General features: G+C 39.4%; 1 protein-coding gene across 1 annotated transcript in view; it reads right to left on the bottom strand.

The window, feature by feature from the left end:
- The window catches only part of WNT7B (Wnt family member 7B), a 115,867-nt gene continuing 87,951 nt past the window's right edge, over window positions 1-27,916 (bottom strand). Inside the window, exon 4 of the mRNA XM_080393372.1 lies at window positions 1-27,805. Within this exon, the coding sequence (XP_080249498.1) occupies window positions 27,326-27,805 (480 nt within the window). The 3' untranslated portion in view covers window positions 1-27,325. The remainder of the gene's footprint in view (window positions 27,806-27,916) is intronic.

Below are 27,916 nucleotides of genomic sequence, written 5' to 3'. Positions count from 1 at the left end.
TTGCTCTTTTTGCTGTTTCTTTGCAAGTGGGAAATTGGGGTCTTAACTTTATGGCTCTGTTTTGTAAATCTGGTATAGCATTGCTCACTGGAAAATGTTGTAATTGATACAAAACTGTAAGCATTCTGTGCTACAAGCCTCAAATTTTTATCGCTTGACTATTACACCACTGTATGTAATCAGCAACTGGACATCAGATGATAAATAGAAAGTTACTTTAAAATGGAAAACTTAGGCAACCTGATTTTCTAGTTTCATTTTAGATGGACAAGAACAGACACCACAAATGCATACTAGTCCCTTCTGTGGACATACTCTCTCAAACAATTCTTAGAGACTTTACTCTTTTAACTAAGGACATGACTGGCTGAATGCATATCAAACACATTGTTATTCATGCTAATATTTTCAAATTAGAAGCTATCTGTGGTATATTTTACAGAAACTGCCTCACTGCTAGCCAAAACCTGAAAGCTGCAGTTACTGAAGGTCTGGCAAGACAGAAATCTAATGTTGGTTTGAAGGAGCAATGTGCTGTGAGTGCCTGACTTGCCTTCAGGAGCAGTCGTGACAGACGGAAGGTTTTAAGTGTACTAACATTTTAAGTCAGGCATATGGTTTAGTGCCTGTGTTGCCCATGCTGAATGAATGTAAAACTGTCCCAGAAAGGCTGAGCTGAGGCAGAAGGTCTGCTCAGAGCAGGAAACAACAGGGGCATCTCTGTGTCATCGCGCCTGGGTACCATCTTCGTTTGCAGAGGTGCCCAGGGGAGCATGGCACCTGAATCCCATTGCCTTGCCTGACTAAATGGCAACCAAAAAATGTGAGTGCCAGCCCTGAAGCGCACACACACACGGTTTTATGATCCTCCCACCACGTCCTTTCCCCAGGACTATAGCTTCTCTGCCGCCAGACTGCATTCAGCACAGCACAACCACATGAAACCCGTCTGGCCGACTGTGAGGTTTCTGGTTACAGAGCCAGCTTTGGAGTGAGCTTGGCCCCTGCTGCAGTTAATTGGAAATATTTGTCCAGCGAACTTGCCTGGTGGATTTTGTATGCTGTTTGATTTCCTCATTCTTGGTGTTTAATCTGTCATATCAGAACTTGTGGCTTAGTACAGTCGGTTGGTACCGTCTAGAGGAGTGGGGTGGATGGCAGGCGAAGCCAGCAGACAGCGCAGCCCCCAGTGAGGCAAGTCCCATGGATCCCCACCCACTGGGAGGCCTGACGGGGACAAGGGGCACCAGGTTTCGGCTGGAGATTTTGAAGGAGGAGGGCTGATGGACGGCTGCCTGCTGATAGTGGGTGCTGGTTGGATCAATGGCATTCAGTACAATGCTTCCTTTGGGTAAAAGTGATAGAAGTAGGATATCTCTGTGCAGGATCATTGGCTGATTACCCCAGTGTAATTGCCAAGCAATCCTAATTGTGTTTGCTCTTTAATTCAAAATGTTCTTAACCAAGTCATCTGAACTCTTTAAAGTAAAAGTATTTGTTTCATTGCTGCCTCTAAAAAATATGTAAATCTCTTCTTCCTTGCTTTTTAAACTCGTTGAGCAATACCTTGACTTTGTTTTAAAGCCCTTTTGCCAAGCTTTTGTCTTAAGCACCAGTGACAAGACTATGAAAGGAATTAGAAAATTATTATGGGATTAAGACAGAATCTTGCTCATACACAAAAGACATGTTGATTCCTTGTCCTCCAAAGAGAGCAGTATAGGTTCTGCAATTAAATCTGGTGTAGCCAAATACAAAAGGAGCTTATATGTGCAGTAATGTATGTGGTAGGTAGGAAAGTAATGCATGGAACGAGCTTTGATTAAAAAAAAAATCAACACCCACCCCCAAACAGTTTTTAAAGGAATAGCCAACAATCTCTTTTAATTTTTAGTGAACTAAAGAAATATTATTCTTTACATACAATGGTTATTTCTCTCTATGGTAAAGAGCTAAACTGGGTACTCTTGTGGCTTACTGATTTTATAATGTGTTCTTTCTACCTGTCTCTTACTGATTTTATAACATGTTGTTGCTGCCTCTCTCATCAGCAAAGAGGTGCTTTGCTGCATGGGTGGAAATTTTTCTAATTCCATAATAATTTCCTATATAGATAAAATTAGATGGGATACAAAATAATTTATTTGATACTTCTTTGAAAGTTGTCCTCCACATCTAATTTTCAGCAAACAGAAATGCCCTCCTCCATATCCTCTTCCTTGTAACCACAGATACGTCCACAGCTTTCATAACAATGCTATGCATATGAGAAGGAAACTTTTTTTTGTGGAAAATTACATACAGCACTCTGGATTCCTGTTTGTTACAAAATCTGACCAAAAAATAATCACTTTAAAACTCTACTGAGTGGACTTTCAGCTATTTGAAACTCCCAGCTAACTGATGGTCAGTCTTAAACCATGAGCTCAGTCCTTGCAAACCATAAAGTTAGTGTCAACTGGAATCTTGCATCAGTGAGGACTTCAGGATGTGGCCGTGTGCATTACTCTGTTGCTTATTCCAGTTCCTGTTTTCTTCTCCTTTTGAAAACCCCGTTTGAAGTTGCTTCTTAATCTCCTAAGTTGACTTGAAAGTGCATATCGACCCTTTCAAGTATGAGTCACACCAGCCCTCAGTCATCACTATTGTCCAGAAATGTAATGTTTCCCTTCTCATCTTTTCTTACCCCCTTAACCAAGGGCAGCTATGATTCATACTGTAAAAGGGCTTGATTTGCGTTTGATATGAGTCAACAACTAATTCAAGATCAAGAAACAGCATCAAACAGGCCTTACAAAATGGGAAGGAAGCTTTCTTGTTTACTGTGAGTGAATCAAAAGTAGAAGCACAGACATTATACTTGAAAAAACAAAAGGTAGATTACACCATCTTGAAAACCCCTTTGCACAGATACTAGAAAGATTTGAAAAAAATAGTACATGTTAAAATATACTACGTTCCAAGCAAATCAATATGTTGTTTCTTTCTTAAACATCCCTGCTAAGGAAACATTTCTGCTTTGATTTCTTTACAGAAATCTTTCTGTTAGACTCTCTACAGGTGAGCAAAACAAGATGAAAAAATCTCCCATAAGAAATCCTTTTAGGAATGCACTTAAAGTGTACAAATCTCATCTTTATTTTAGACATAAGTAATTATGTGCTTACCTGCTATTGATGTCTGTAGGCTTTAATCACCTCTTTAAAGTTAAGTACATTTATAAGTTATTTTCCTCCACTGAGGTCTAAATTAACAAAGTCGGACCTAAGGAGGGGTCAAGACAGGCCAAAAAGTTGTAATAAATCCATAGGTCCCTCCCTGCTAATCTAGAAATTTACTTCAGGGATCTTCAACTAATACCATTGATTAATTCTGGATGAGTGATGCAGCTGAGCAGGAGCAGACTTTGCAGGATGATTGTACCTCCTAGTCTTGGGGCAATTTTCCTTGGAACAAATTAATATACACACTATAAATCTTGCCTGTCTTTTACATGTTTTTTTTTCAAAACCCACTTTGGCGAGAAGATGACCTGTTTCTTTAAATTGTCTTGAAAGCGGGTACCAGAGGAGATGGAAAGGGTAAATTCTGGTAACATAGTAAAGGATTTAGTATCTCTGTTTTCCTTCTGCTTATGTCTTAATATTCAGCTTCTCTTGCTTTCCTTTTCCCATCTGCCACCATCATGGTTGTCTACCTCAACTGTAGGTTCTGTGAGGCTTGCCTTGTGTCTTTAGGTGGTGGCCAGCAAATCACTTGGCTTTTTCAATGTAAGCCAATGACTGCTCAGAGGAAGAGTTTGGGAGAAAGGGAGATGGATCCCTACTCAAAGTCAGGCTGCTTACATTAATAGCTGTAAACTAAGAAGGCAAAATAAGGTGTTGGACCTCACCAAGGACTTTCATTTGTCCATGAAGGAGGGGAAAAAATGTAAGTGACGATGCAGCAAATTCTGCATAGCTCTCCATCAGGTTCTGAGCTAGTGCTTCTTTGCTTGTAGCTCTCCACAATGTTTTGTTCAGTCACTTAAACCCATCCTGACTGATCCCCTCTGTCTTTTCTAGTCTGCTCTGGTTTTGATCTTGGAGCCTCAGGATGTTTATCTTTACTCTTTCTTTTGTGCAGGTTTAAGGTGGGCACTATTTGTGCAGACTGTCTTAGTAATTTTCAGAGAAATCAATAAACTTGTTTTACAGGAAACAAGTGATTTTTATAACTGCATTTGCTGTCAAATACCTTGTGTGCGCTATTTTGTGACTACAAAATCATGTGATATACTGTCACAGTATATCTTCTGCTCCAATTTGTTTCAATTTATTTATAAAAATATACACAAATGCATTAATGCATCATTCTTTTGATTTTCCTTGGTTTTCCAAGGCTGGTAACTTCTATGCAAACAGAGATTTTATTTTATATGTAAGATCACATATTTCATGGGTGCATACCCTAATGGTGGTATTTCTAGAAATTAGGAATAATAATCCATAACCAAAACATGAACAGTTATTCATCTATGTATGTAAGCCTATATACACCAAATGTGGCCTATAGGACTAACCTTGTTTAAAATTACAGAGTTTCTTTTCTCCCCCCCCAGTTTCGAATATTCCTAGTTTTGACATCTATTGTGGTGTTGGGGGTTTTTTTCCCCCCCTATATCTGCATTAATTTTGAGGCGAGTACCATGTGGTTTTAACCATTTTTCTCCACTTCTGGTGTCCACAGACCTTTAATAGACTCATTTTTGTATTACCTATGTTAAAATTTTACACACCACTGATCTACAATCTTTGAGTAAAGTACCATCTGCAACATAAATTTATCCTCCAAAGCTGTTAAAAGGAGTAGGTTTACATTCGGAAGGCCAGCCAGCCTTAATCACTGGTATTACCTTTTGCAGAGTCTCAATTTTGCACTATGGTCTCTTGCAGTGACAGACTGCATCCTGTCTGAGACCAAGAAAATTTTCTCAAATCTATTTACATGAACAGCATCAGACTCTGGTGTTTGTACTACCTCTTTTTTATTGAAAGCTCAGACAGAGTGTCTGCTGACAAAAGGTCTTTTCCAGGTTTATATCTTAGCTATAAATCATCCATCTGCAATTGAAAAAATAACCTTCTCAAGGAAGTTGTGTTTGTGAAACCCTTTTCTCCACCATTGCCATAAGCAGTTTGCAGTCTGCTTCTGCAAGTGAGGAACTGGGGGGGTTGTGCATGCATAAGGGACAAAGACTTTTCATTTTCCTGTTCATATTCACTGCCATTCAGCTGAAATTAGGTTTCCTGCAGCATTAACTAGAGTCTCTGGCAATGCCCATCGTTGCAAAAATGTTGTTGCAAGGCCTCACATAGCAGGCTTGACTGACAATTTTCTATCTCAATTACCATCAGAAAATCAAAGGAAGGGCATCTTCTTCATAAATTGTTCTTACGGTAATTGTTATGATTAGTGTCTTTCATACACTATGTATTTTTTGCAGATTAAAGTGTTTAGGTCAACAGTTATGGCAGCCAGTTTGGATAGAATTTTTTCAGACAAATCTATCACTCCTGTGTACTTTCCTTCTCTGTAAGTAGGGAAATATTGATAACCATCTATAACCCCCCAAGGCCTAGCAAGGCCCCTAGATGAGTCCTGGTTTTCCTACCTAAGTTAATTATTCACCCCTACATTTACATTGCCGTCTCTACAGTTCCAAGCTTACAGCACTGGCTCCATATCCGTGATACTGTTCCATTCTTTATACTTGCAGCAGAATACCATCGGTAAACTTCAGCACCTTCCCATGCTTGGATATCCTTTTGTGAAACGATACAGGTGCAGAGCATAGCCTGACAGTGACAGCAGAGCACTGTGGTCAGGGGGGGTCAGTTAAAATTTCACAGACATGAACTCTCTAAAGAAATGTTCCACGACCTGATTGAAGTACTTCAGGGTGAGATGAGAGGGGGAGGGGCAAAATACATTTATTAAGAAATGCCTTTCCTGGTAGATATGTGGAGTTCTGTACACAGGCATCAGCTTGGCCCCTTAGAAGGTAGGTATAGGTAAAGAGTTTCCCCTTTCTCTTCTGGAGCTAGAGAGGAAAGACTCCTTCTAAAGGTGCATCAGTTACTCTCTGCTAGATTCAGAGCAATAAGTCTAATTTCTTCCTGAAGTTTTTGTCCAAGTACACTTCTAAGTATGTGTTGGCGCACATACAACAAAGAAATTGAGTTCTGTTAAGTTTATTTTGTATTCCACTGGTAGCTTTTTTATTCCATCAAAAAGAGCTGAGAATATGTTTCTGTCTTTTAATGGCTTCTGTCCTCCTACTGTATTCACAACCTACTATCTGGCATTTTTACCTTTTGAGTAAGTACTCCTTTTCCTGAAAACGTTTTATAAGAAAACAATTATAAATGTTATTTCTTCAAGATTTTGTTATACTTTCACATGGAGTGAAAGCATATGTCCACACAGTATGGATATTTAGTATGCATCTGCATCCACACATAACAGCTTGATTTCACTGGAGTGTCATCAAAAAAAGCATTTATCAATTCTTTTTCCTATAAATAGGTTTTCTTTTCAAAAGCATTTCTGTAACTTCAGCTAACTAGTAGCCTGTACACGCTCTCTGGGTGTGAGAATAACTTATGCACTGAAGTCTAACCTATAAAAACATGGTATTTCAGTAACAGGTTGTAGCTATATATGAAAACAGTCCCCCAACATTTTCCTCTCTTTTCCTTTTCACAGCATGGGCACGCACATTCTGTTTATTTTTGTCCTGGGGTTTGACTATGTCAAAGCCTTGCTAAAGCCAAGGTATACAACTTGCATTGCCTTCCCCACTGCCTTTGTCTACAGGGATGGTCACCTTGCCAGAGAAGGCAGTGAGATTAGTCATCATCCCCTGCCCTTGGTAAATCTATGCTGGCTGCTCACAGTCACTTCCTTGCCCTTCTCATGCCTGGAAATGGTTTCTATGAGGATTTGCTCCATAACCTTCCCAGGGACCGAGGTGAGGCTGATTGACCAGGACCCTCCTCCTTGCTATCTTCTTGCAGAGCTGTGTGGTATTTGTCTTTCTCCAGTGTTCAGGAATTTCCACAACTGTCATGACCTTTTGAAAAGGATGGAGAGCAGCCTCACAATGATGCCAAGCTGCTCCTTTAGCACCCTCAGACCCATCCACTCTGGTCCATGAAGTTCTGTACATCCAGGTGGGTTAAGTGATCCCTAACATCATCTTCCTCTGCTGTGGGTACTGCTTCATGCCCATGGACTCTGCTAGGAAGCTCGGGGACCTGGGAGGTCCAGAGACAAAGCCTACCAGTGAAAACTCAGGCAAAAAGGCATCATGTAACTTAGCCTTTTAGATGTCCTTTGTCACTAGATCCTAATGAGCAACGGGCCCGTGCTGTTCTTAGCCTTCCTTTTGCTGTCAATGTACTTAGAAAAATCCCTTCTTATATTTCACATCCCTTGCTAGTGCCAGGTCCAACCCCCAGCACCATCCCTGCCAGCTCAAGCAGTGTCTCTTTTCCTCCTGTGTAGCTCATCCGTGCTTCCACCTTTTATGGGCTTCCTTTTGGTATCTAAATCAGATTGCTCTTCCTCTTCAGTTTTGGTTCTGTGCATCACAGAACCCCTTTACTTCAAGTTCTAGAGTCTGCCTCCAAATTTATGGTACCAGATAATGCTCATTAGTGATCATCACTCCAGTGAGAATTTTGTGTTGGAATTTACAAGCTATAACGAGTCTTTTCTAGAATAAGCAAACAGTGAAAAGAGGGAATTAGAGGGCTCTCCACAAAGTTAGCTAAATCTAAGGACAGGATAAAATTAAAATGCTCTGTGCCTTTTAGAGGGCTAGTTCTCTTGCAGTATGTGTCTTCTTTTGCTCTAACCCACAAAAACGTTGCCATCGTTCCTGCAGGAGCAATAATCTGGGCTTCTTTTTAATCATGTTCCAGTTACTCTTGTGCTTGATCTGGAAAGGAAAACACATGAGGCCAATACTTGGCAAAATTTTTGTATAGAATTTAAGAATAAATAGATATGCCACTGAGCTAATAATCAGCAAAAAGTCATATCCAAAGCTGATTGTGAAAAATATGTATTTGCTTTTTGAAAATGTTTCCAAACTTACATGCATTCCACAAAGAAACTGTTAATTCTGATTTCCCCAGTTTTCTGTGTGAACCACCTTCCTCACTGAATAGTCCACAGACATTCACTGAAAGTACTGATACTTAAGATGATGTTCTACTCTTTGTCAAAGACCGCTGCTTTAATAGGATTATTTACATTGCATAGATTATATTTTTAATGGTTTGGGGGTATATATTTTCAAAATTATTTTATTCCGGCATTCAAGCTTTTGGGAATTCACCTCATCCCAGTATGCTTTGAACTGCTCAAATATTAGTTGAAGGACAAGAATAAATCATAAACAGGATTGAGTAAAACTTAATTTTGCATTTCTAATGAGTTGTTTACTGATCATCTCACCCATTTGTGCAGTAGAGAATTGGGGAGGCACTTACAGATAAAAGCTGAGTGCCTGTAAACTCATTTTTATTTGTATGGGATAATGCCAACTCTGATACAGATTCAGAGGAATGACAAAGAATGTTTTTTATATATTTGTCTTTAATATGTAGCATAGGTTGTAGACCCAGATGGATTTTAATTAAAATAAATACAAAGGAAAACAGGTTGAAAAAAGAGATCAGCAAAACATGAAAAGTTTTCTACTTCAGAGCAGGATTCAGATTGCTGCTCTGATGGCTACAGAGTCATATTTACACATTGCCCATGATCTGTTTGGGTTTTGCGTTTTCACTTTAAAGAAGTTTACTGCAAAGTTTTGATTTATTAAAGTACTCAGAAATTAAATAATAGCTTGAAGAATGTCAGGTTAAATGGCATCTTTCAGTGTTCACAGCTGATTTTCCTGCATTTTGGCACAACGTAACTCTAAGCCAGTGTGTCACAGTACATGAAGTTCCTGTGAAAATCGGTCAGGATATATCCTGTAGGATTGTTATGGAGCATGCAACCACAAAATATGGATCAGAAATGTAAAAATGGACCCAGAAATCTGCAACTGGTTAGGGCTGTGCAAGATGTCCACAATGAAAACAGAAACTGCATGAGATTTGTTTAGTTTGAGGAATTGTTTAGAAATTCAGAATAAAAACTGCGTTTGTCCAAAGGTTTGCTCAAGTTCACTAATTCGCCTACTGACACCAAATTAATTTTCAGATAAACCTGGGTTGATTTATAAACCAGTATCAAAATCATGCTAACTTTGTGGTTTCGTACAGTTTAAACTGGCCATGCTACTAATCCAGGTAGCACTCGGTGGTTTTGGCTGGGTTTTGACTGGCTATTTCAAGTTCATTAGAGCCCAAGCTCAAGGTGGGAAGCCTGGAGCTCCAAGCCTGCCCCGTGCCCTCCCCGGGAGCCTTTGGCAGGGCTGCAGGAGCCGCGCAGGGGAGCCGGGTCGGCTTCTGCAAGGGCAGGACTATAACTGAAGGAATCCGTCTTTCTCTCGGGAGTAGAGGCATTTCTCTGTTCAGTTGCAGAAGAAAGCGTGTGTGTGTGTGCCTGTAAAGAGCTGAAAAGCTGATTTGGGGAGTATGCATTCAGGCAGAGGAGTAACTGCTGCAAGTTCAAGAGCTATTTATCCAGTTGTGAGTTGAGAGTGTTTCTACTTGCGTTATTATGTCTACTAGTATTAACCTCTTTCTTCAACTTATGCCAGATTTTATCAGCAATACATGTTTTGAGAGATGAGTAACTATTTTTGGAACAGTGCTTGTGTTTCCGTGACTGTTTCTTCTGCATCTGTCTTTGGTGATTCGGAAGCAAATTCATCCACTTGTCTTCTCTGAAGTATAACCCGCCGTGCTTCTCCTGTTATGTGCATAATTCCACATATTAAATTTATTTCTTGTGCTGTATTTATTTTCAGTCACATGTCTCTGTGTGCATTTAAAAGGAGCCACAAATATTTATGAGGCAATTTTAACACTTGCCACTTACTTTTGTGGGGCTTGGTATTAGAGTAGGTACTTTACTAGCTGTGGCTGTACCAACCTTGGCTAATATTTCCTAATTATTCATATCTAGAAGTGTTATCAGCCATCACAGAGTGTTACCAGCATCATTTTAAGCTCTCTTCACCTTCTTCAGTCTGGGTTTTATTTGAAAAGCAGACATGCAGTCCCCAGCGAGAATTAAAGTAGAAGCATTACCTTGCAAAATATATGCCAATGACCTAATGATTCTGACATTTCCACAATACAAGCTTTACAAGAAGGCATGCAGACAGCAAAGTCTGTTTTTCTATCTCATATTTTTTTAATGGCTAAATGTTTGGAGGAAACAAAATGGATTTATTCTGCTCAATCCAGGGTATAATATCAGGACTTATCCGGTTCCGGGCCCCAGGGCTTCAGACAACTAACAAAACACATCTTACTTCTGCTCTGCTAGTTCTCTGTTATGCTTTTCACATGCAGGAAGAAAGAGTAAAAGCATAACCCAATTGAATAAAGCAGCATGGCCTGCTATTCTTTGCTTATGAAGCATCACATGATAGACACCAAATTAAGAAGAACCCCCCACCTGTGGTTAAGTATGTATGCAACTGTCAAGCCATTTTATATAATACAGAGGGAATTTCACCATCCCTTTCACTGCCAGAGTGCGGGAATATGTTAAAAATGTTCATGTATTACCAAAGCATGCTTCATTATTTTTTAATAAGCCAGTGATTTTATGTCATTTAAATAAAAACAAAGATCCTGCTCCCTGATCTATTTTGAAATGTTCCAGTCTTTCAAATCTTTTGCTCTGATATACGGAACAAAATCTAATCTGAGGTTCTCCTTGTAGAGTTTTAGTTGCAATTTGTTTTTTGGCTATTTAGTCGCTGTTTGTATAAGGATGTATTGGGATAGGGCTGTCTGCCATGATATGGAAAAAAAAAATCATTTCTAATAAAAATAAGATGCTATTTAAACAAGAGGTTAAAGTGAATCTATCCTCTCCATTGACCTTTTAGACTGTGGTAAGCAAAGAACATACAGTGCCAATTTTATGACACAGCCACGTCAAATATATTGTACGTGATATACTTTAGTTGTGATTTCAAAGAAGGTTTTGATGTAAGAGTTAGAAGGGAAAACTCAGTCAAATGTGTTCTTGTTATTTTTTGTACAGTAACTTCATGGACCAATCACCTAATGCCTAAAATACACCATATGCAAGAACTTTCCCTTAACCACAGGGTTTTCTGGTTCATTTGCTTGAAGTACTCCGAATTTTTCCCATTGCTATGAGAAGTCACAAGCAACTCTGATGGCTATGTCAAAGTCTTGGAGGCATCAGGCTTTTTTTCAGATACTGGGCTGGGAATTTTTTCTTTTGTGTTTTTCCTTCCTCTCCCTTTTTTGCAGCCTTTATCTACTTAGGTGATGAGCCAGTTGCAGTGATTTCTTTTTTACCTACATATGTTGGGGTCCTTGCAGCAAAAGGGCTTAAATTTCAGAGGTGGCCTGTGTACATTAAAACCCTGTAAATCTGGATTGCTTTCTTGTGATACAGTGTTCAGGAAATCAGCAATGAAGGAATCACTTTGAATTCATTAGAAGGATCTGTACTACAGTTGCGGGTTGCTGACTTCTCTGACAGAAATATTTCAAATACCTGGCTAGAGCCCAAGGAAATGCAAGCTTTAAAAGTGGCTCGTCGCTGTGTGTGAAAACCCAGTCCTTGCTAAGCGTAAGAATCATTAGTTGCTTTGGGGGATTTAGCCTGGAATTAACATCACTCCTTTTCTTTTAGATTTTCTTCCCTGCAGTTGCCGTTTCTCTCTGTGCATACAGAGGAAAAGCGTTGCTGGTGCCATTGCTAGTGCACAGTGTCTTTCTTTTATTTTTAACATGGGCTTCTACCAGCCGCAGAGGTGAAAGCTGTGGAAGCCTTCTGCCTTTGAAGAACTACTTAAGATGAAATGGTTCTGAAGTGCATTTAAGGGTGTTTACTTTAGGCACTTTATTTTTTTCTTTATTTTTATTCCTATTGGAATTGTCTAATGTTATTCATTAAACTAACAATTTCTCCCCTGCCTGTTCTTAAGTGTGACTTGTGACCTTGCAATCTGTGTATTTTGTCATCACAATGTGTTACCATGGAACTGATTTTGATGTCATGAATAAGGGCATTGTGAGTTTCCACGTTCCCAAGCATATTTGAGACACAGGTTTGGAAACAAAAATGACTTCACCAGTTAAATATTGTTAGATCCTATAGTATATCAAAGGTAAGAACACTTGTGCCCTATATTCCTTTACATAGAAGAATCTAAGGTTAGGAATTTCAAAGCAGGTATATACAAGAATGACACTACAAATAACATTTCACAAGATTAAATATTTTGTGAGAGCATTGAACTCTAACCCCTTTGTGTTACTGTAGACAAAAATCTTTCATATTATTCATGGAGACTTCTCAGACTATCCAATATGGAGCCTATATAAAGAGGAAGAAACACAGTGTGCATAACAGCACTGGGATGCTGCTGGGGCTTAACTCCTTCAAGACAATAGTGGCCAAAGGGAATTTTCCGCCTGAGATTGCTCACAGGCAGACAGAGGGCAATGTAACATTGCTGGTTTTGAAGCTGGGAGTAATATTTGGGCATTTTTCAGAAGAGAGCCTCACACAATGCACAAAGGAAAAATATGCTTTTGTTGGGCAGCAGAGTGCATGTATTGTGTGCCTTAAATTAAAAGGAAAGCAAGTTCCCTCGGTGATCTACCTACCAACTTGAGGTTAAAAGAGTTCAGTTGAATCTCTTGTCACACTGTTCCCCAGGGTGTTTAATTCATCTCAGTTAAAGCGTTGATAAAACTCTGTAATAATGAAAAATTCATTTGAAAAGCTTCAGCTGAGGTTAAAATCCCGGGTTGCATAAAAAGTGCTAGTGTAACAGTGACTTCAGATACATTTCTGTTTATTTGCTTTGCTTTTTGTTTTTTTTCCCCCTCCAAATGAGGTTTACCCATCCTTTGCATTTTACACTCCAGCTCAGTACCATTTTGCTCCTGGCACCAGGCAAATATGTCCTCATTAAGTAAAATTTATGCTAATACCATTCTGATTAGCCAGCAGTCATTGATATTCACTCTCATTAGCTAAATTGGTTCGCTGGAAGACATCCCACTGAGGATTTTTTTTTTTTTTTTCTGTTTTAAGTGGAATATAAAATGTATGGATTCACAGAGATGACAGATGATGATAATTATACCCTGTGTTTACTTGAGCAAGTTTTTTTTTTATCCTAAAGGCTCCCAAAGTACTTTGCAGCATTTACATCTGCAAGGAGAGAGAAGACTTCTTTTTTTTTCCCCTTCTGAAAAAGAGCCTCTGTCAGAAATACAGAAGCCATTCTGGTTTCACTGTTATTAGGACAGATTGCACAAAGGAATCTTCCATTCTGAATTCAGGAGCACTTTTTAATGAGACAGAATGCAGGTCATTTCATAGGAAATCTAGCTGGGGAATAAACTCAATTCACCCAGTAATGGGTCTTCCTATATACAATCTTTCTGGGGTAACGTTGCAACTCTGACTTAACATCTCTGAGAGTTTTGCCTGCAGTAATATTACGAAATTAACCTCAGTGTGAACCTTTCATCAAAATTACAAGGATTGTGTAAGCTCATCCATACCATCTTGGTTGAGAGGGCTGATAATTTCAGCTGAGAATTTTATTATGTTTTCTTGTACTAAAACACACATGATTAATTCAAGCCATGATTTAATATAGTCTGGTATGATGCTGTGAAGAGTTATCATCCATTTTCTCTTATCTGTCTTAAAGGGCTCTTGTTATACAGGGATGACCAAGTAGGAAGCTGTTATTGCCAAGGTGTGATAATCTTGTCATTAACACGGTTAGGGCTAAGAATATGTTCCTTTGTATCATAGTCTCCTTCTCAAATGCAAGATGGAAAGCAGTGGTCTTAATGCCTTACATTCTTATTTACATTAAAAAAAACCTTTCAGTAGATGTCTGTCTGTATGCAGGCGTATCTGTCCTTTAGAAACTCTGCCCCTATATTCTTCTGATAAAGCTCTGTTTACCTTTAAATACTGGTACTGCATACCCTCTCTTTTCTTTAAAGAAGAGAAACAGTTCTCCAGTCCATTCAATTCTTGACCTTGCTAGAAGGTTTATAAACAAGGATGTCTCTTCATACTAATGTTTTACCTTTTGAATCTTTAATCAATACTACTTCATTTAGGCTGCCAGGCAGCAAGCAGATGGCAGCAACCATTGACCATCGGCAATAGCAAGGTGCGAGACCCTGGCCCACAATGACCTTCAGCTGGGCTTGTAATTCCTCAGTTTGTCTTTGAATCCCCATCATTGAATAGTTCACATTACTCCTGTAAAATAATTGCAGTGTTTGTACATGTGCTCTTCTGTTTCAAATTGTCTCGCTCTTATATTGATCTAATCTTTTCTTCAGTAATCAAAACTAATTTTACATCTAAAAGATGCTTTGGAGGGGAGATCTGTGACCACAAACAGTAACGTGAAACCACCCAGATGCAGATAAATTGCCATTCTCCCTCACTGCACAGAGAAATTGCGTCCTAATGGTATAGCAATTACTTTGTTTCCATGGTGATGTGTGTGTGTGTGAGAGTGCTATAAATAATGTTTGATGTTTATAAACAATTCAGTTTATACTGAATTATACATACTATTTGTATGCTAATATCTGGAATGCAATGCTAGTTATTTCACAGCAATAGAACAGTGAACAGAAAGCTGAAAGTTTTGGGAGCACTGCAGTGAAACATGTGATTTTACTTTTTTTTCCACTTTTACATCCAAAGGAAAAACTACATGAGCTGAATCTATTTCCTTGTCATAATGTATATGCTTAACAACTGAAAAAAGTACTAGAAATAAAAATTCACTGAATTAACAGATTTTTTTTGCTACCCATCATCATTACTATGGGTTTGTCCCAGAAGGTAAAAACCATTTAGGTTACAATTTAGCAGCAAACTATTTCTGTGCATCCTCATTTTTAAGCCTGTATACTGATAAAATATCTTAGTTCAATGTTTTAAAATTACTTTCCCCCCCCCTTATTATTGTGTAATAGCAAAATATTTTATGTTTTTGTTTAGGCACTGAATTTTCACTAATACTGCAAAACCAACAAAGAGCCATCAGCATTTCCAATCAAGTAATAAATTCAGTTCAGTAGCACCTTGTTTGCTAGTCACGTGTGACTGTCAGGTTAAAAAAAATGGGGCTATAACTACTGTTTAATACAGTTGCAAGACTGGGTGCTGTGGCAGCAAATTTTGGGAAGAGGCATGTGAATATCCACCGGCAGGTAGAAATGTGCGGACAAGGGCACAGCTCTGCAGTGAAGGAGCACTGATAGCAACACGTTAGGGAATTCCTCCTCCTTCCTCCTCCATGGCTAGGGAAACACAGTTCACTTCTGCAGCTCCTTGGCCCCTGGCCAGCGTGATTAAAACGCTGCACCCCACCTCGGCGTGCTTTAATTGCTGCCTACACACTTTGCGAGCAGTGTTTGTACTTGTTTAGCTTTGGACCTTTGATAGGCTTAGCAGCCGAGCTGGAAGAGGGAAGCAAACACAAGCGAACAAATTTATGTTAACAGACGGTAAGTGTTCGTACTGCATAACACCTGTGGGCAGACACGTAGACAGCGGTGGGTATGCCCTTTAAACAGCAAGAGAGTGCCATTTGCCCATTGTTTAGGAGTAAATGAAATACATTGCATTAAATTTGTTCCTTGGCAGTCATCCCAGTCAAACTGCCACGCTGGTTAGCTGTGGACGCCCCTGTATTTACATTAAAATAGTTTGGAAAATTTTGCTTTTATTCATGTCCTGAGTATGCAAACATGATCTCTTCAGTGCGAGCTGCAAAGCGCGGCAGCGAGGTGTGCTGGGGGCTGGGCTCATGCCTCTCCAGCTCCTCGGTTGCACCGAGGCTGTTTGCTGGCAGCAGGGCAGCAATCCCAGTCTGGTCCCGAGTCGATGGGGTCCCCTATGCCTTGGATTTCTTGACACAACCACTGCCAAAATGACACAAATGGAATATTTGCTTTATCAGCTGGTGGGGGGGATGTTGGTTGGTTTGCCTTATCCACACTTGGAGTGACTCTGCAACCTGTGCTGAAGATGTTTTACAACACACTCTCATGGCAGGATGGCCGTTTTGCCCTGGTTTGTCACTGGTCTTGAGAAGAAAGGCACTTGCTGTCAGCTTTTAGGAAAGCATCAAGAAAACAAGGCTTTCCAAATAATAGCAGCTAAATACTGTGGGATTCAGTAGGGTGCTGTTAGTATTGCAACAGGGCTGCAGTGTCACTTGAGAAGAGCTCTGCACTTGACCACCAATTGCATCTCACTCCTTTCTCTCTCTTAAATAATTTCTCCATGGCTCGCCACCACACTGATGCCAGAGTGCTGGTTTTCCAGCAGTTTGCCTGTAGCTCTCAAAATGAAGTCACGGAGCCTTCCTTCTTGCCCTCTTCTCCCTCAGAGGATGCAGAAGCAGTCACCATCCAATGGTGTGGAGAAGTCAAACACTTTTCACGGCTGAATATAACTCTAGCCATAAGTTGCCTATGGCACGGCGGTTGGTATGAGTATTTTTGTGTTTTGCAGATGGCTGCCATGATGTTAAAACAGCTTGCTAAATCTGTGCAGTGCTACACCTGGCATGTGCTCCCTGGATTCCCAGGTCTGATTTGGTCTTCCTGACCTCTGCTACACCTGACCTTGGGACTGAGTTTTGCCAGGGTTTTCTGAATGAAGGAAAAGGGGAAACTATCTAGCTGTTGGGCAATATTTCACAAATGAGATCTCAAGTCTGGCCAGTAAGCTCATATTTAAACACTTGTGTTTATTTTAAAACTGAGATAATATGACAGCCTGGCTTTGTTTCAGTATTAGGTTTCTACTACTTAAATGTTGTTTTCTGTAGTGGTTTTTTTCTTTATATTCCCACTACCTTTTAAAAAAGATACTTTTAACACGTTTTGGCTTTATATATTTATCTAAGATGAATTTATCTAAGAAACAGTTTTGTTTGTCTTGGGTGTCTGCATTTGGAAGAATGACATAATACATAGTATATGTCTGAGAAGGCTTAGAGGGAATAAAAAAAGAGTTGTCTTCTTTTGGAACTTAAATATGAAATGCCACCACTGTCACATGGTCAGGTTTTTTTTACCAAAGTAGGAAGAAAGAAATAATATGGGCTCTATTTGAACAGAAATGTTCAAAAAGATAGCATCCTCCTTAAGCTAGGAGTAAAATTATTTTCCCATCACATATACACACAAGAAAAGTATCCTGAAAAGTACTCTCTTTTCAGGGGAGCACAGAAGTTTGTAGCTCCTTGGACCTAAGATAGGGTCTGGTTTGGACCAGCCAACTCTTTCTGTATCTTCTTCCCTCTCTTTTTTGAGCTTTTAGCTTAAATTTAATAAAATAGATAATTAAAATGAAACAAAAATTAAGACTTTGAGGAAGCCTACTCTAAAAAGTTTTCTCACTTGTTAGTCTCCCATTTCTATGGCCAACTTGAGCACTGCATCCCAACTCTTCCTTATTTTGGTCTTGATTAACCTTTCCTTTTTCATCAAAGAAATTTTTTTGCAAAGTTCTCTCACAACTCTGGGGTTTTTTTCCAACCAATGTAAGTGTGTGAACATGTTACAGGACAGACAAAATGTGCACAACTGTGTCAGCCTCGTAACTGTTGCAATTATATACTGAGTAGGCTCTGTGCTAACATTACTGCTCTGCACAGACTCCATCTTTTCAGTAGGTTCAATTTTTGATCTTCATGAGACTGCTTTTATGATATATTTTTTTTCTGGTGTTTCTGTTGAGTGTGTGAGCGACATTATCATTTTGAGACAAATCCTGAAAATCCCTTGTTGAGAGGTCTTTTTTCAATAGCCGAAGTACTGAAGGGTTAGTAAAACATAGGAATTATCCTAAAACCAAAGCTTTTAAACAAAAAGTGTTTCAAAATTTTCAAAGCTGAAATGGAATATTTAGGATGAGGTGTTCAAAAGTCAGTCAGAGGGTTTTAATCACTTTTGAAGCCAGACTTAGACAACCCTCTCATTTAAGTCACAGCATCCTCTAGTCCAGCTTTGCTGGATATAAAGTCAGAGCTGAATTTGGTGAAAACCATCACCTTTGGCAAGTTTCAGGTCAGGAGCTTGAGCAGGCTCTGATTTGATTTCTTGCCCCTTAAACTGATGCATCTTACCTTGCAGTCATCTGCAGCTGAAGGGTAAGATCAGTTCCCTCCTCTTTCAGCTAGAGAGGACGGGAGCAGACAAACACTTCACTGCTCTGAAGTGCCAGCAGAAAGGCTTTCGGAACTGTGGCCGACTCCCTCTACAAGTACTTTTTGGATCTGTCTCAGCTTGAGTAGAGACATTTGAACAGGCATCAGATTATGAGGGAGTGTAGCTAACTAAAAAGCTGGAGTGGAAAAAGGAGCTCAAGTGAGCCCATCTAGAGAAAAGGGGCATCTATTGAATGCAAAATGTTTTAAACAGAAACTGAGGATACTTTTCTAAAGGGAAAGGAAATGCAGGTCCTTGGAAAAGCATCCATTTGTCTGGGTTTTTTTTTAAAGTATTTCTGTTTGTTCTCTTTGCTGGTGGATAGTTAGGGATGGGGAGAAAATTTCAGGAACACCTGAAAACACAAATGGTCAGTGCTGGTGCTTTCACTAAATGTGTTTTAAGTATATATGACTTATACAGAGTCAAAAACTACAAAAAATGGTTCAAATACTAGTAGAGGACATTAGACTTATCAAATCTTAATTTCCATTTCAGGAAACCATCACCAAAAGCTCATATGACCTCTTACTATCTGCTTGTAAAAATGCATTGAATGAAAACAAGTGCTGCCCCTCATTTTAAATAGTAGTATGTTTTGTAAAATATGCCCTGATCAAAAATCAGTATTTTCCATATTTACATTATCTTTTGATTCTTGGTTACAAATACAGTCAAATCATACAGTAGCACTACCAGGGAGTGTTTATGGCTCATTGCTTCCTGTTTTGGATCTTTGGGACTGAAACTTGGTATTTACAGATAGCTCTAAAATGAGATTATCTCTAGATGAGATAATGGGAACATTACATGCACTCGGGTTTTATGAACCTGAAGACTAGAAAAGATGAGTATGGGGAAAGTCATTGGGAACAAGGAAATTTGGTGTTCTGATGCCTGTGTCCTTGTGCTATTACTTTTTCCTTTTATAAAATCAGTTTGATAATCCCCAATATCTAATAAAATTATTTCTATTTCATGGAAACTTTTCAGCACAGAATATACAGTGTACTGCAAAGGATTTGGAGATTAAGAGTGCTAGGGGTATAATTAGTTAAAATTAGCGTGGGTGAAAAAAATCCAGGATGTTCAACTTCTGTAAAAAGGCCTTCAATCAGAATAAAAGAATCTTGTTCAGAGGCATATAACAAGAATAAAATGTATTATTAATGCCTAGGAGTGGCTCTGTTTGACTAAGAAAATGCCATTAGAACCAAGTATTTATGACTAAACAGACTTGAATAGAAAACATGCAGAGAAAACTCTTGGTAGTTCATTTGTCAAAAGCTGGCTGAACTGTAGCCCTGTAATAATTATGTACTGGAGATCACGGGCAGAGAAGCTGGTGACCGCAAACTGACTTCCTCATTCCTTCTCCTTCCTCCAGGAGTGGTTTGGATTAGGTAGTTCAGCTGAAACTTCCAAAGCACGTATTTCCTTACCATGCTGCTGCAACCCATCTCCAGGTATTTCTTGCTTAGATTCACACTAAATGCTTTTCCCTGCACACACCCCGTTCGCCCATGAAATTAAAAGTTTAATGCTTTGACTTAGTTAAATGCTTCCCAAGTCCCCCTGCACGTGCACGCACGCACAAATGCCCAGGGAGGCAAGCAATCTATGCACTGATACAAAGGACAACTGGGCATTGCTGAACGTAACCCAACAACTCTCTCTCTCTCTCTGGTTCCTTGTCCTGAATAACAGATATTCTGTATCGCCTAATATTAACAAACAAAAGGCTTTTTCCCACGCCATTATATATTTACATTAGCCTACTGTTCAAGCTTGGCATGTTGGCTTCCTAAGAGTATTTGATCCTAGATGCAGCTCTGTGCCAGAATTGCTGGAACAAAATGCAGTGGGTGGACAAACCTGTCCCGCTGCATTGCTTCTAGCCTTTTAAAAACAGACAGCATTTATCTGACTCATTACTGTAAATGTACTAACAGAGCATACCGGTGATGATTTTCTGACTGAAAGTGCCTGCATCTGTTCGAAAGGTTAACACGGGTGCAGAGTAAGTGCGTATCATGACACATTTGTTGATACCAGCCAGGGGCAAATATTAAGTGGCTTATCTTTTAAAGAGAGAGATAAGGAGGAAGGGTTGTGAGGTGCTTGCCAATAAATGTATATTCATCACAACTGACGCTCCTGTGCACTGCAGTAACCGTGGCAGGTACGGCTGGTAATTGGAGGCCCAGACCAAAAAGCAGCAGGTCTGAGTTGTAGCCCTGACTCTTGGCTTTTGCTGGGGGCTTTGGCAAGTGATTTAGAGCCAAGTGAGGCTGCTTCCCATTCCTGCCTGGATGAAGTGGGGGGAGATTTCACACATCTCCACTTTCTCCAACTGCAAAATCAGAGCTTTCTTTTGCTTTTCTTTGAGACCTCCAAACAAAAAGACCTACAAATGAAAGAAAGAGGTGTTACCAGGTGTTATTATGGTGCTGATGACACGGCACATCTGGAAGGAAATGTAGAAAAGTTGTATCCCTGTATTTCAGTAAGAGGCCACAAAATCCACTCCCCTTAAAAGAGGGAAAATTGAGAAAGGATCTTAGAAAAATTGCTCTGAATATCTGCAGCATGTATTTTTCAGATATGCACACGCATATATGTATGTATATTTTAATGTATTTGCATATATTGTATGTGTGTGGGCAAATACATATATGTTGTGTGTGCATTTTAGGCTTTTTATTTGGAATATATGATGCAATTTGAGGAGTGCCTTTTTTCCTTACTCTGGGTATGCTAATTCTTTCAAGTACCGCTATGTATATATTTGTTTGTCTTTAAAAGATAAAATACTTGCCTCCAAAATTGACACAAGTTACCATATTGTGTGTGATATCTAGCACTACTGAAAATCCATGACTGCTAAATTTCACTGCCTTTTTAAACAGCCTAACCTGTAGCCTGAACTCGGCTTCAATGGGAGGGTGTAATCCATGCAGGTAATTGGGATGCAGCTGCTGCGTGTGGCCTGATGTGCTCAAGAAGAGCAGCCTGGATGCAATCCGATGCAACAAGCGGGAGAGCATTGCCATGCACACCCGTTAGGCTCCTTCACAACCTGTATCATAGAACTGTTAAACATTCACCCCTTGGACTGAAGTTCCCTGCACAGCACACATGTTAAAAGGAAGTCAAAATCATAAATGGGCTGCTTTGTAGGAAACTACTTCATCAAATCACTGGATAATAGTCTGGCTTTTACAATTCTCTTTGAAATAATTTCTGCAGGAAAATAGTTCATGCATAAAATCAGGGGTCGGAGATTGGTTGGAAGAGACAAGAACAGGGTGGCAGTAAAAAGGAAAGGCAAAACCAATTTCACTGACATAATAGAGTATCTATTCCACAACACATGAAATAATAAAGCTTGCAGTTTAAAAAAAAAAACTAAGGAAAATATAATTAGTGACCAAGAGCAGCTGAGGCAAATGGTAGAGGGGAAATCAGAGTTCATTCACATGACACGATTTTTGGTGCTTAATTTCAGCTGATAAATTATGCCGCATGTCTCCCTGGGGTTTTTCTCCAGTTGAGGAGGAGAGTGTCTGTCAGAGCTGAACTAACACCTCCCCTGGAGCAAGTTTGCTCTCCCTATTGTAGAGGGAGTCCAGAGAGGCTGTCAGCTCACTTAGCCCAGTCTTTTAGTCTTTTAAGTTGAGTGGTGTGAATAGTCTTTAAAATGCCTTTGGGTTTCCCTTTACCCAAAGATTGAGGGAATGCTCCTTTTCATTCTCAGCCACAGGAATTAAACAATAAGATCAAAATCTTGTAATCTCCTTGGGAATTCCTTTTAGTTGTATGGGATCTAAAATGCTGGTTTTCCCCTAAATTGCTGGGCAAATGAAGGCAGAGGCTAATCATACAGCTGGCTTTCAATGCAAACATTTCCAATGTCTGCTGCAGTGCCATTTGTTAGGAAACACCTATGAAACAAATATCTGAATCATTTTTAATGCCTATGCACAAGTTGAAATACCATTGAGCTGGTTCATTATTGATTTTATGGTCTGTTTACAGCGAAAACCCAGAATCAAAGTAAACTTTATTGTTCCCGTTGTTCTGGTCTTTCATAGTACCAGTTTATGAAAAGGACCGTCCTATGAAACAGAATTGCCCTAGGGTCTCCAAACAGGTAATATTTAGTGTATTGCTTTCAGTAAAAAGAGCACAAGTAAAGATTTTTAATTTACAACAGTATTATTCCCTCTGCCTCAGCGTTCTGTGGAAAACGTTACAAACAACAAACATGTATTATGTGAAAACTGCTATCTTATTCTTCACCAAACAAAATTTCTAAATCACATATACCTGTACTGCAGGACGACGCCTGGGAAAAACCCTAGATCTTAATTTAAAAGATGAGATACAAATTTAAAATTTGCAAGTGTGTGTCCTCTGTCAGAAAATGATCCCCTAAAATTTCCTAGTAGCAGGTAAAAAGCACCAAAAAGAAAATACTTGCCAGCCTTTGGGTGTACTTATGCTTCAGTGAAACAGTCTGAATGTGCAGAGATGCAGATGGGGACTTTGGATTCAAGGGGAAAAATGTTTGTGGGTGAAGTCCAGCCTACAACGCGGTTTGTTTTGTGTGCAGGAGGTTTCTTACAGTATCAGTATCACAAACTGAAATTGCTTACAATTTCCCCTGCCTTTCCAACTTTGATGTGTTTTTTTCCTCTTAGACGTAGTTTTAGTTGTGTATATCCCACATCTTGTTGTGGCTGTCACTCGGAGAGAAGAATGTTGGGTCTTTACTGTACCACTTACTGTACCGCCTTCGCTGTGGGAACTGTCATTGCAACAAAAGGTCTGAAGGATTGGAAAGGAAACGTGCAGTCATTCTGTCCAGTTATGAAAATTGCTATGAATGCAAATTATCTCTAGCTTTATAGAAAGCATTTTCTGTTGAACGCCAATTGTGCCTTCAATAGTGAAAGGCATATCAAGTTATTCACATGGGAAAGCTGGTGTAAAAGAAGGTCTTCATTTGTTACGTTCCGTACCACTTTGGCTTTTAACGTTAAACTAAGAAAGAAATCCGTGGAAATATGTTTGAAACTAAGTGACCTACTCACAACATGCTTCAGATTTGTTAAAAGATTTGCGAACTTTTGATGAGTTTCATCTACTTTCCAGATGTCATCGTAGAAACGAATGTAATATTACCGTTTGCTATAAAAACTTCCTGCAACTCTATTAACAAGTTTCCCATGATGTAATTAGATAAAGCGTGCAGTGGTTTTTCTTTTGCATCTGTGGGTAAAATGTTGTGCATACTTATGCTGTTATAAACCCAGGACAACTCAGCTCATTTTAATGAAATTATTTTGGACTTAGCTCTTGCGGAATTTGGCTATACCTTTATCTATAGCTGGGTATCTTCCCCAAGGGGCAAACACAAAAAATGTTCTACATTGTCTTTAGATTTCCTATAGGAAGACACTATTCTCAGTATCAGGGTTGTTGCTACTATTCTGACCAAGATAAATGCTGTAAAACCTTTTAGGTCCAGATTCAGGTAGGGTTTTCAGATGCGTCCATAATTTGCTTGAATCAGCTGGAGCATATGCAAGTGCTGAAGCCAGGGCCTTCAAGCCTCTCCTCTGTGCCTCTTATTCCTCTCTGCTAATCTGTGATGTGAGGTTCATGATCAAGAACCATTTTGGAGCCAAATGACACATTTCTATCACAAAACATTTATCGTCTCCTCCTTTGTGCTAACCAAAGTCTCCAGCAGCAGCAAGGCTGGTGCTTGTGCCAGTTTCTCTGTATCACTGGCGTAGGTAGATGACTTTGGACTGTGATACCGAACACAGGCATGTTCATTACTGTTTCTCAAAAAACACAAAAACATTGGTGTTGGAATCTGCCCATCTTTTCTCACCCAGAGAAGCCTGTACACAAATGACCTTTGCATAAGGCCTTCTTGCCTTCTTTCTTTTTCCTAAATGAGTAACAAACGAAAAGAAAGGGAACTAGAAGGGGGAAAATTTTTTAATGGAAACACATTTCATCTTTTGTTTTCTGCTTGCCATAAAACATTCACATAGTAAACAAATTTATCTTTGCTCTTAAATTCTTTAATAGCATACAGTATTTTGAGTTTTGCCAAGGCTAAGGTATGGTTAAACCACATTGTGTTCCTGGTCACATTCAAACTTCTGTTGTCACAGTCCTTTGACATCAAACTACATTTTTTAAAATAAAAGTTGTGGGTAGCCCACTTCTGTTCATAGACACCTTCATTAAAAGGTTGCCATTTTGGGGGGATGTTTCAGTACGTAAGTGGTAATGGTGTTTTCTGACCAAAACTGCTTTTTCTTGGGACATAGTTCAAAGTCCATGCATTCCCATGGTCAGCCCCTGCTTTGTACTGTTCAGTACATTTCTGAATGCTGCACCCCCACATGAGCAAAACTTTTATAGGATGCTCTGAAACGTTATATTCTAGACAGCTAATCCAATCGTAGGACTGCTACTGTGGTATTACAATAGCTGACAGAGCTATTTGAAATAGGGGTATGTAAAAAAAAGAGAGAAAGTGTCACTTTGGTCCACTTTTCAGAGTGGCTGGTGTTATAATATATAACCTTTTTTTCTTTTTTAACGCAGTGTAGTTCACAATAATTTAAAATATTCTATAGACATTTAAACGATATACAATAATATAACTTAATTGGATTCCTCAATTGTACTTAACAAATACTATTCTAATATATTTACAGTATCTAGTACCATAAGACTGTGCATTACTGTGTTTGGGAGCTTTATTTGCTTCCTGTCAAGAATGTAGTGAAGATACAGTATATCACTATTATTCAACAACAATACCCATGAATCAAAGAGACTTCAAATATGGAGTGACTCTAGCATTTTTGAGAGCCCCTGTTGACTTCTTTGAAGGTGCACTCGTTCACACCAAGGCTGGTATTTAGAAACCAACAGCAACAATGGAAAAAATGAGCTCTTCAGTTTTGGATTGCTCTGTGGCAGACTCACGAAAGGGGTCTGATTTTCAGAGGGTAAGTGCTTGGGATCAGAAAGGCAGGTCCTCATGAGCATTCAAACGAAGGTCCCCAAGTGAGTAGTTACTTTTGATAATACAGGTCCAAAAATTATGGAGGCAATCCTGGTTCGTTCACATATCCAGCATGGGAGTTGGCAGAGTGGTAGCTCTGCCAGCCCCTTGCCCAAAGAGCACCATGTGGTGTGGCAAGTGCTCCCGTATCAGGTGGGGAGGGCTCATGGCTCTGCAGCCCTTCAATAAAAGTAATCGAATGAGGCAAAAGCTAGAAATGCAGATATGCAGACATTAGGAAGTTTTTAATCCATGTTTTCAGAAAATCAGGTAGGGACCTTTGCTACAAGCAAACATTTGTCACTCAGTGTGCTGCATTGTCAGTGGGCATATCTGGCTCTCGGGGCTAAAAACACTAGATTTTACAGTAGTAAAATATCCGAGGATTTTTTTAAAATCTCTCATAGGGAAAAGGTGTATGAGTTAGAATTGAGCGCTGGTGTAAAGTCAGCTTCTTTCTTAACATTCATATATTTACCGGGAGGTACATTATTGCCAACCTTAGAATAACAACGATGCAAACTAACCCAAATTTTAGCTTTCTTATGCTTGTGAAGCCACAACAGCTCACAGGTTGCAGCAACCTAGAGCTCAGCTACCATATTTTTATTAACATCTCAGTTCATACTGAGCATAAGTTATTTAAAACTATTGGTAATATTAACTTTCAACCATTAAAAGCAAAATGCAATGCTTGGAAGATCCTGCCAGTGCATTTGACGGCAAAGCAAAACCTTTGATATTTGTCGAAGCATGTCTTTGTATCATAAAACTCCCTACAGGGAGCTGAGAGCAGGTGCTCCATGCCTCAAGCCTGAGTCTAAAGAGTCATTCTTATTCAGGAGGCAAGCAGGAAAAGTCTTTATCAAGCATTTGTAACCACAGTTTCACATGATCTTTTTGCTTAGTTCTGGTAATTGCTTAAGGCCTACAGTAATTGAACTCTAATAGTGGAGTGACAACAGATCAGTAGCATTGAAGAACTTAGGGAGAACCAAATACAAAAGTCATAAAGTCAGAATTCCAATAAGTTTACATTTAGTACAGAATTAAGACATAGCTACCCGTTAGTGCTTAGATTTTTTTATACTATTAAAAACATAAATAATTTTTTTTAATGTTCATTCAAAGAGTTCCAGTGTCACTGGCAGCTGATGTAATTTTGTGAACATTATTTTTTTCCAAACTGATAGTGGAGTATTTCCACCAGAGGTTTTGTCTCCCTACCAGTTGTTTTCTCTCTACCTGCTTTCTTAGAAATTTAGGTTTTTGCAGGAAGACTGCTGTGTTCTAGTCAGTGAAGATTTTGTTTCCTTAAAAAAAAGTCTTTATTTGCACAGGGCTCGGTGGTTTTGTTGTTGCAAAATAGGAGAAAGTGTCTTTTTCTTTTAAGTTTCATAGGACCTGCAATGCAATCAGCTTCTCTGATATGTATAACTTACAACACTAAGAGAACTCTACAACACCCAGATTGTTGTAAAAAAAAAAAAAAAAAAAGGGGGGGGGGACGTGGGGAAGAGAGAGACAGAGGAAGTTTCATGTGGTTGTCAACATCACCTTAATCCTATTGCCCTTGTTTCCAAAGCAGTTACAACAGCCAGCCAGCCAAAATGCACCATCCTTAGAAGTGTAAGTAGTGGGGAGGGAGTGGTTGTTGTGGTGTTGGTTGGTTGTTATTTTTTTTTTTCCCAAAGAAGATTAGATGTGCAAAATGATGCTGTCGTTGTTTGTTGTACTCCACTTTCTTCACTCATGGTGATTTGTTCTGTTCATTTGCACGATGCCGTTATTTGCAGGTGAACACCTCTGTCCGCTCGCTACATGTGTTGCACTTCACAAAGCAGCACCAGTGGAATTTGCAATTACACTGCCACACCTTGGTGTACTGGTGTGTGTTGTACCCTCTTCCACAGCACATCATGTCACACCCATCAGCGTTGGGAGAGGTACGGTTGCAGAGTCGTCCCTGGGTACCGACACTCCCCGTGGAAGCATCTTCCTCACAGTAGTTGGGTGACTTTTCGATATACACTAAATCCGTTTCCATGGGTTTCTGGTAACTCTTAATCTGCTTGATCTTCAGGAAGGTTGGCTGTCTTAGTCTACTGGCTCGTACCACCTCCACTTGCACTGCAGCATTGTATTTCTCTTTCAAAATATATCCAATTTCTCTGAATTTAGGAAGCGTTGTCCAGCAGGTCTTAGTTGTACAGGACCCTGAAACTCCATGACACTTGCACTCCAGTTTCATCCTCTCTTCAAGAACCTATGTGTACAGACATTTGCATATTGTTACTGCAGGAAAACAGTATTGCAAGCTTGCTAAATCTCAATCTGTTTACTTCATATCAATATTCATTACTGCTGGTTGAATTTT

The sequence above is a fragment of the Falco punctatus genome (assembly GCF_963210335.1).
Source record: "Falco punctatus genome assembly, chromosome: 6".
Classification (NCBI taxonomy): domain Eukaryota; kingdom Metazoa; phylum Chordata; class Aves; order Falconiformes; family Falconidae; genus Falco; species Falco punctatus.
The sequence above is the reverse complement of the archived record's forward strand: the minus strand, read 5'-3'. Positions and strand labels throughout refer to the sequence as shown.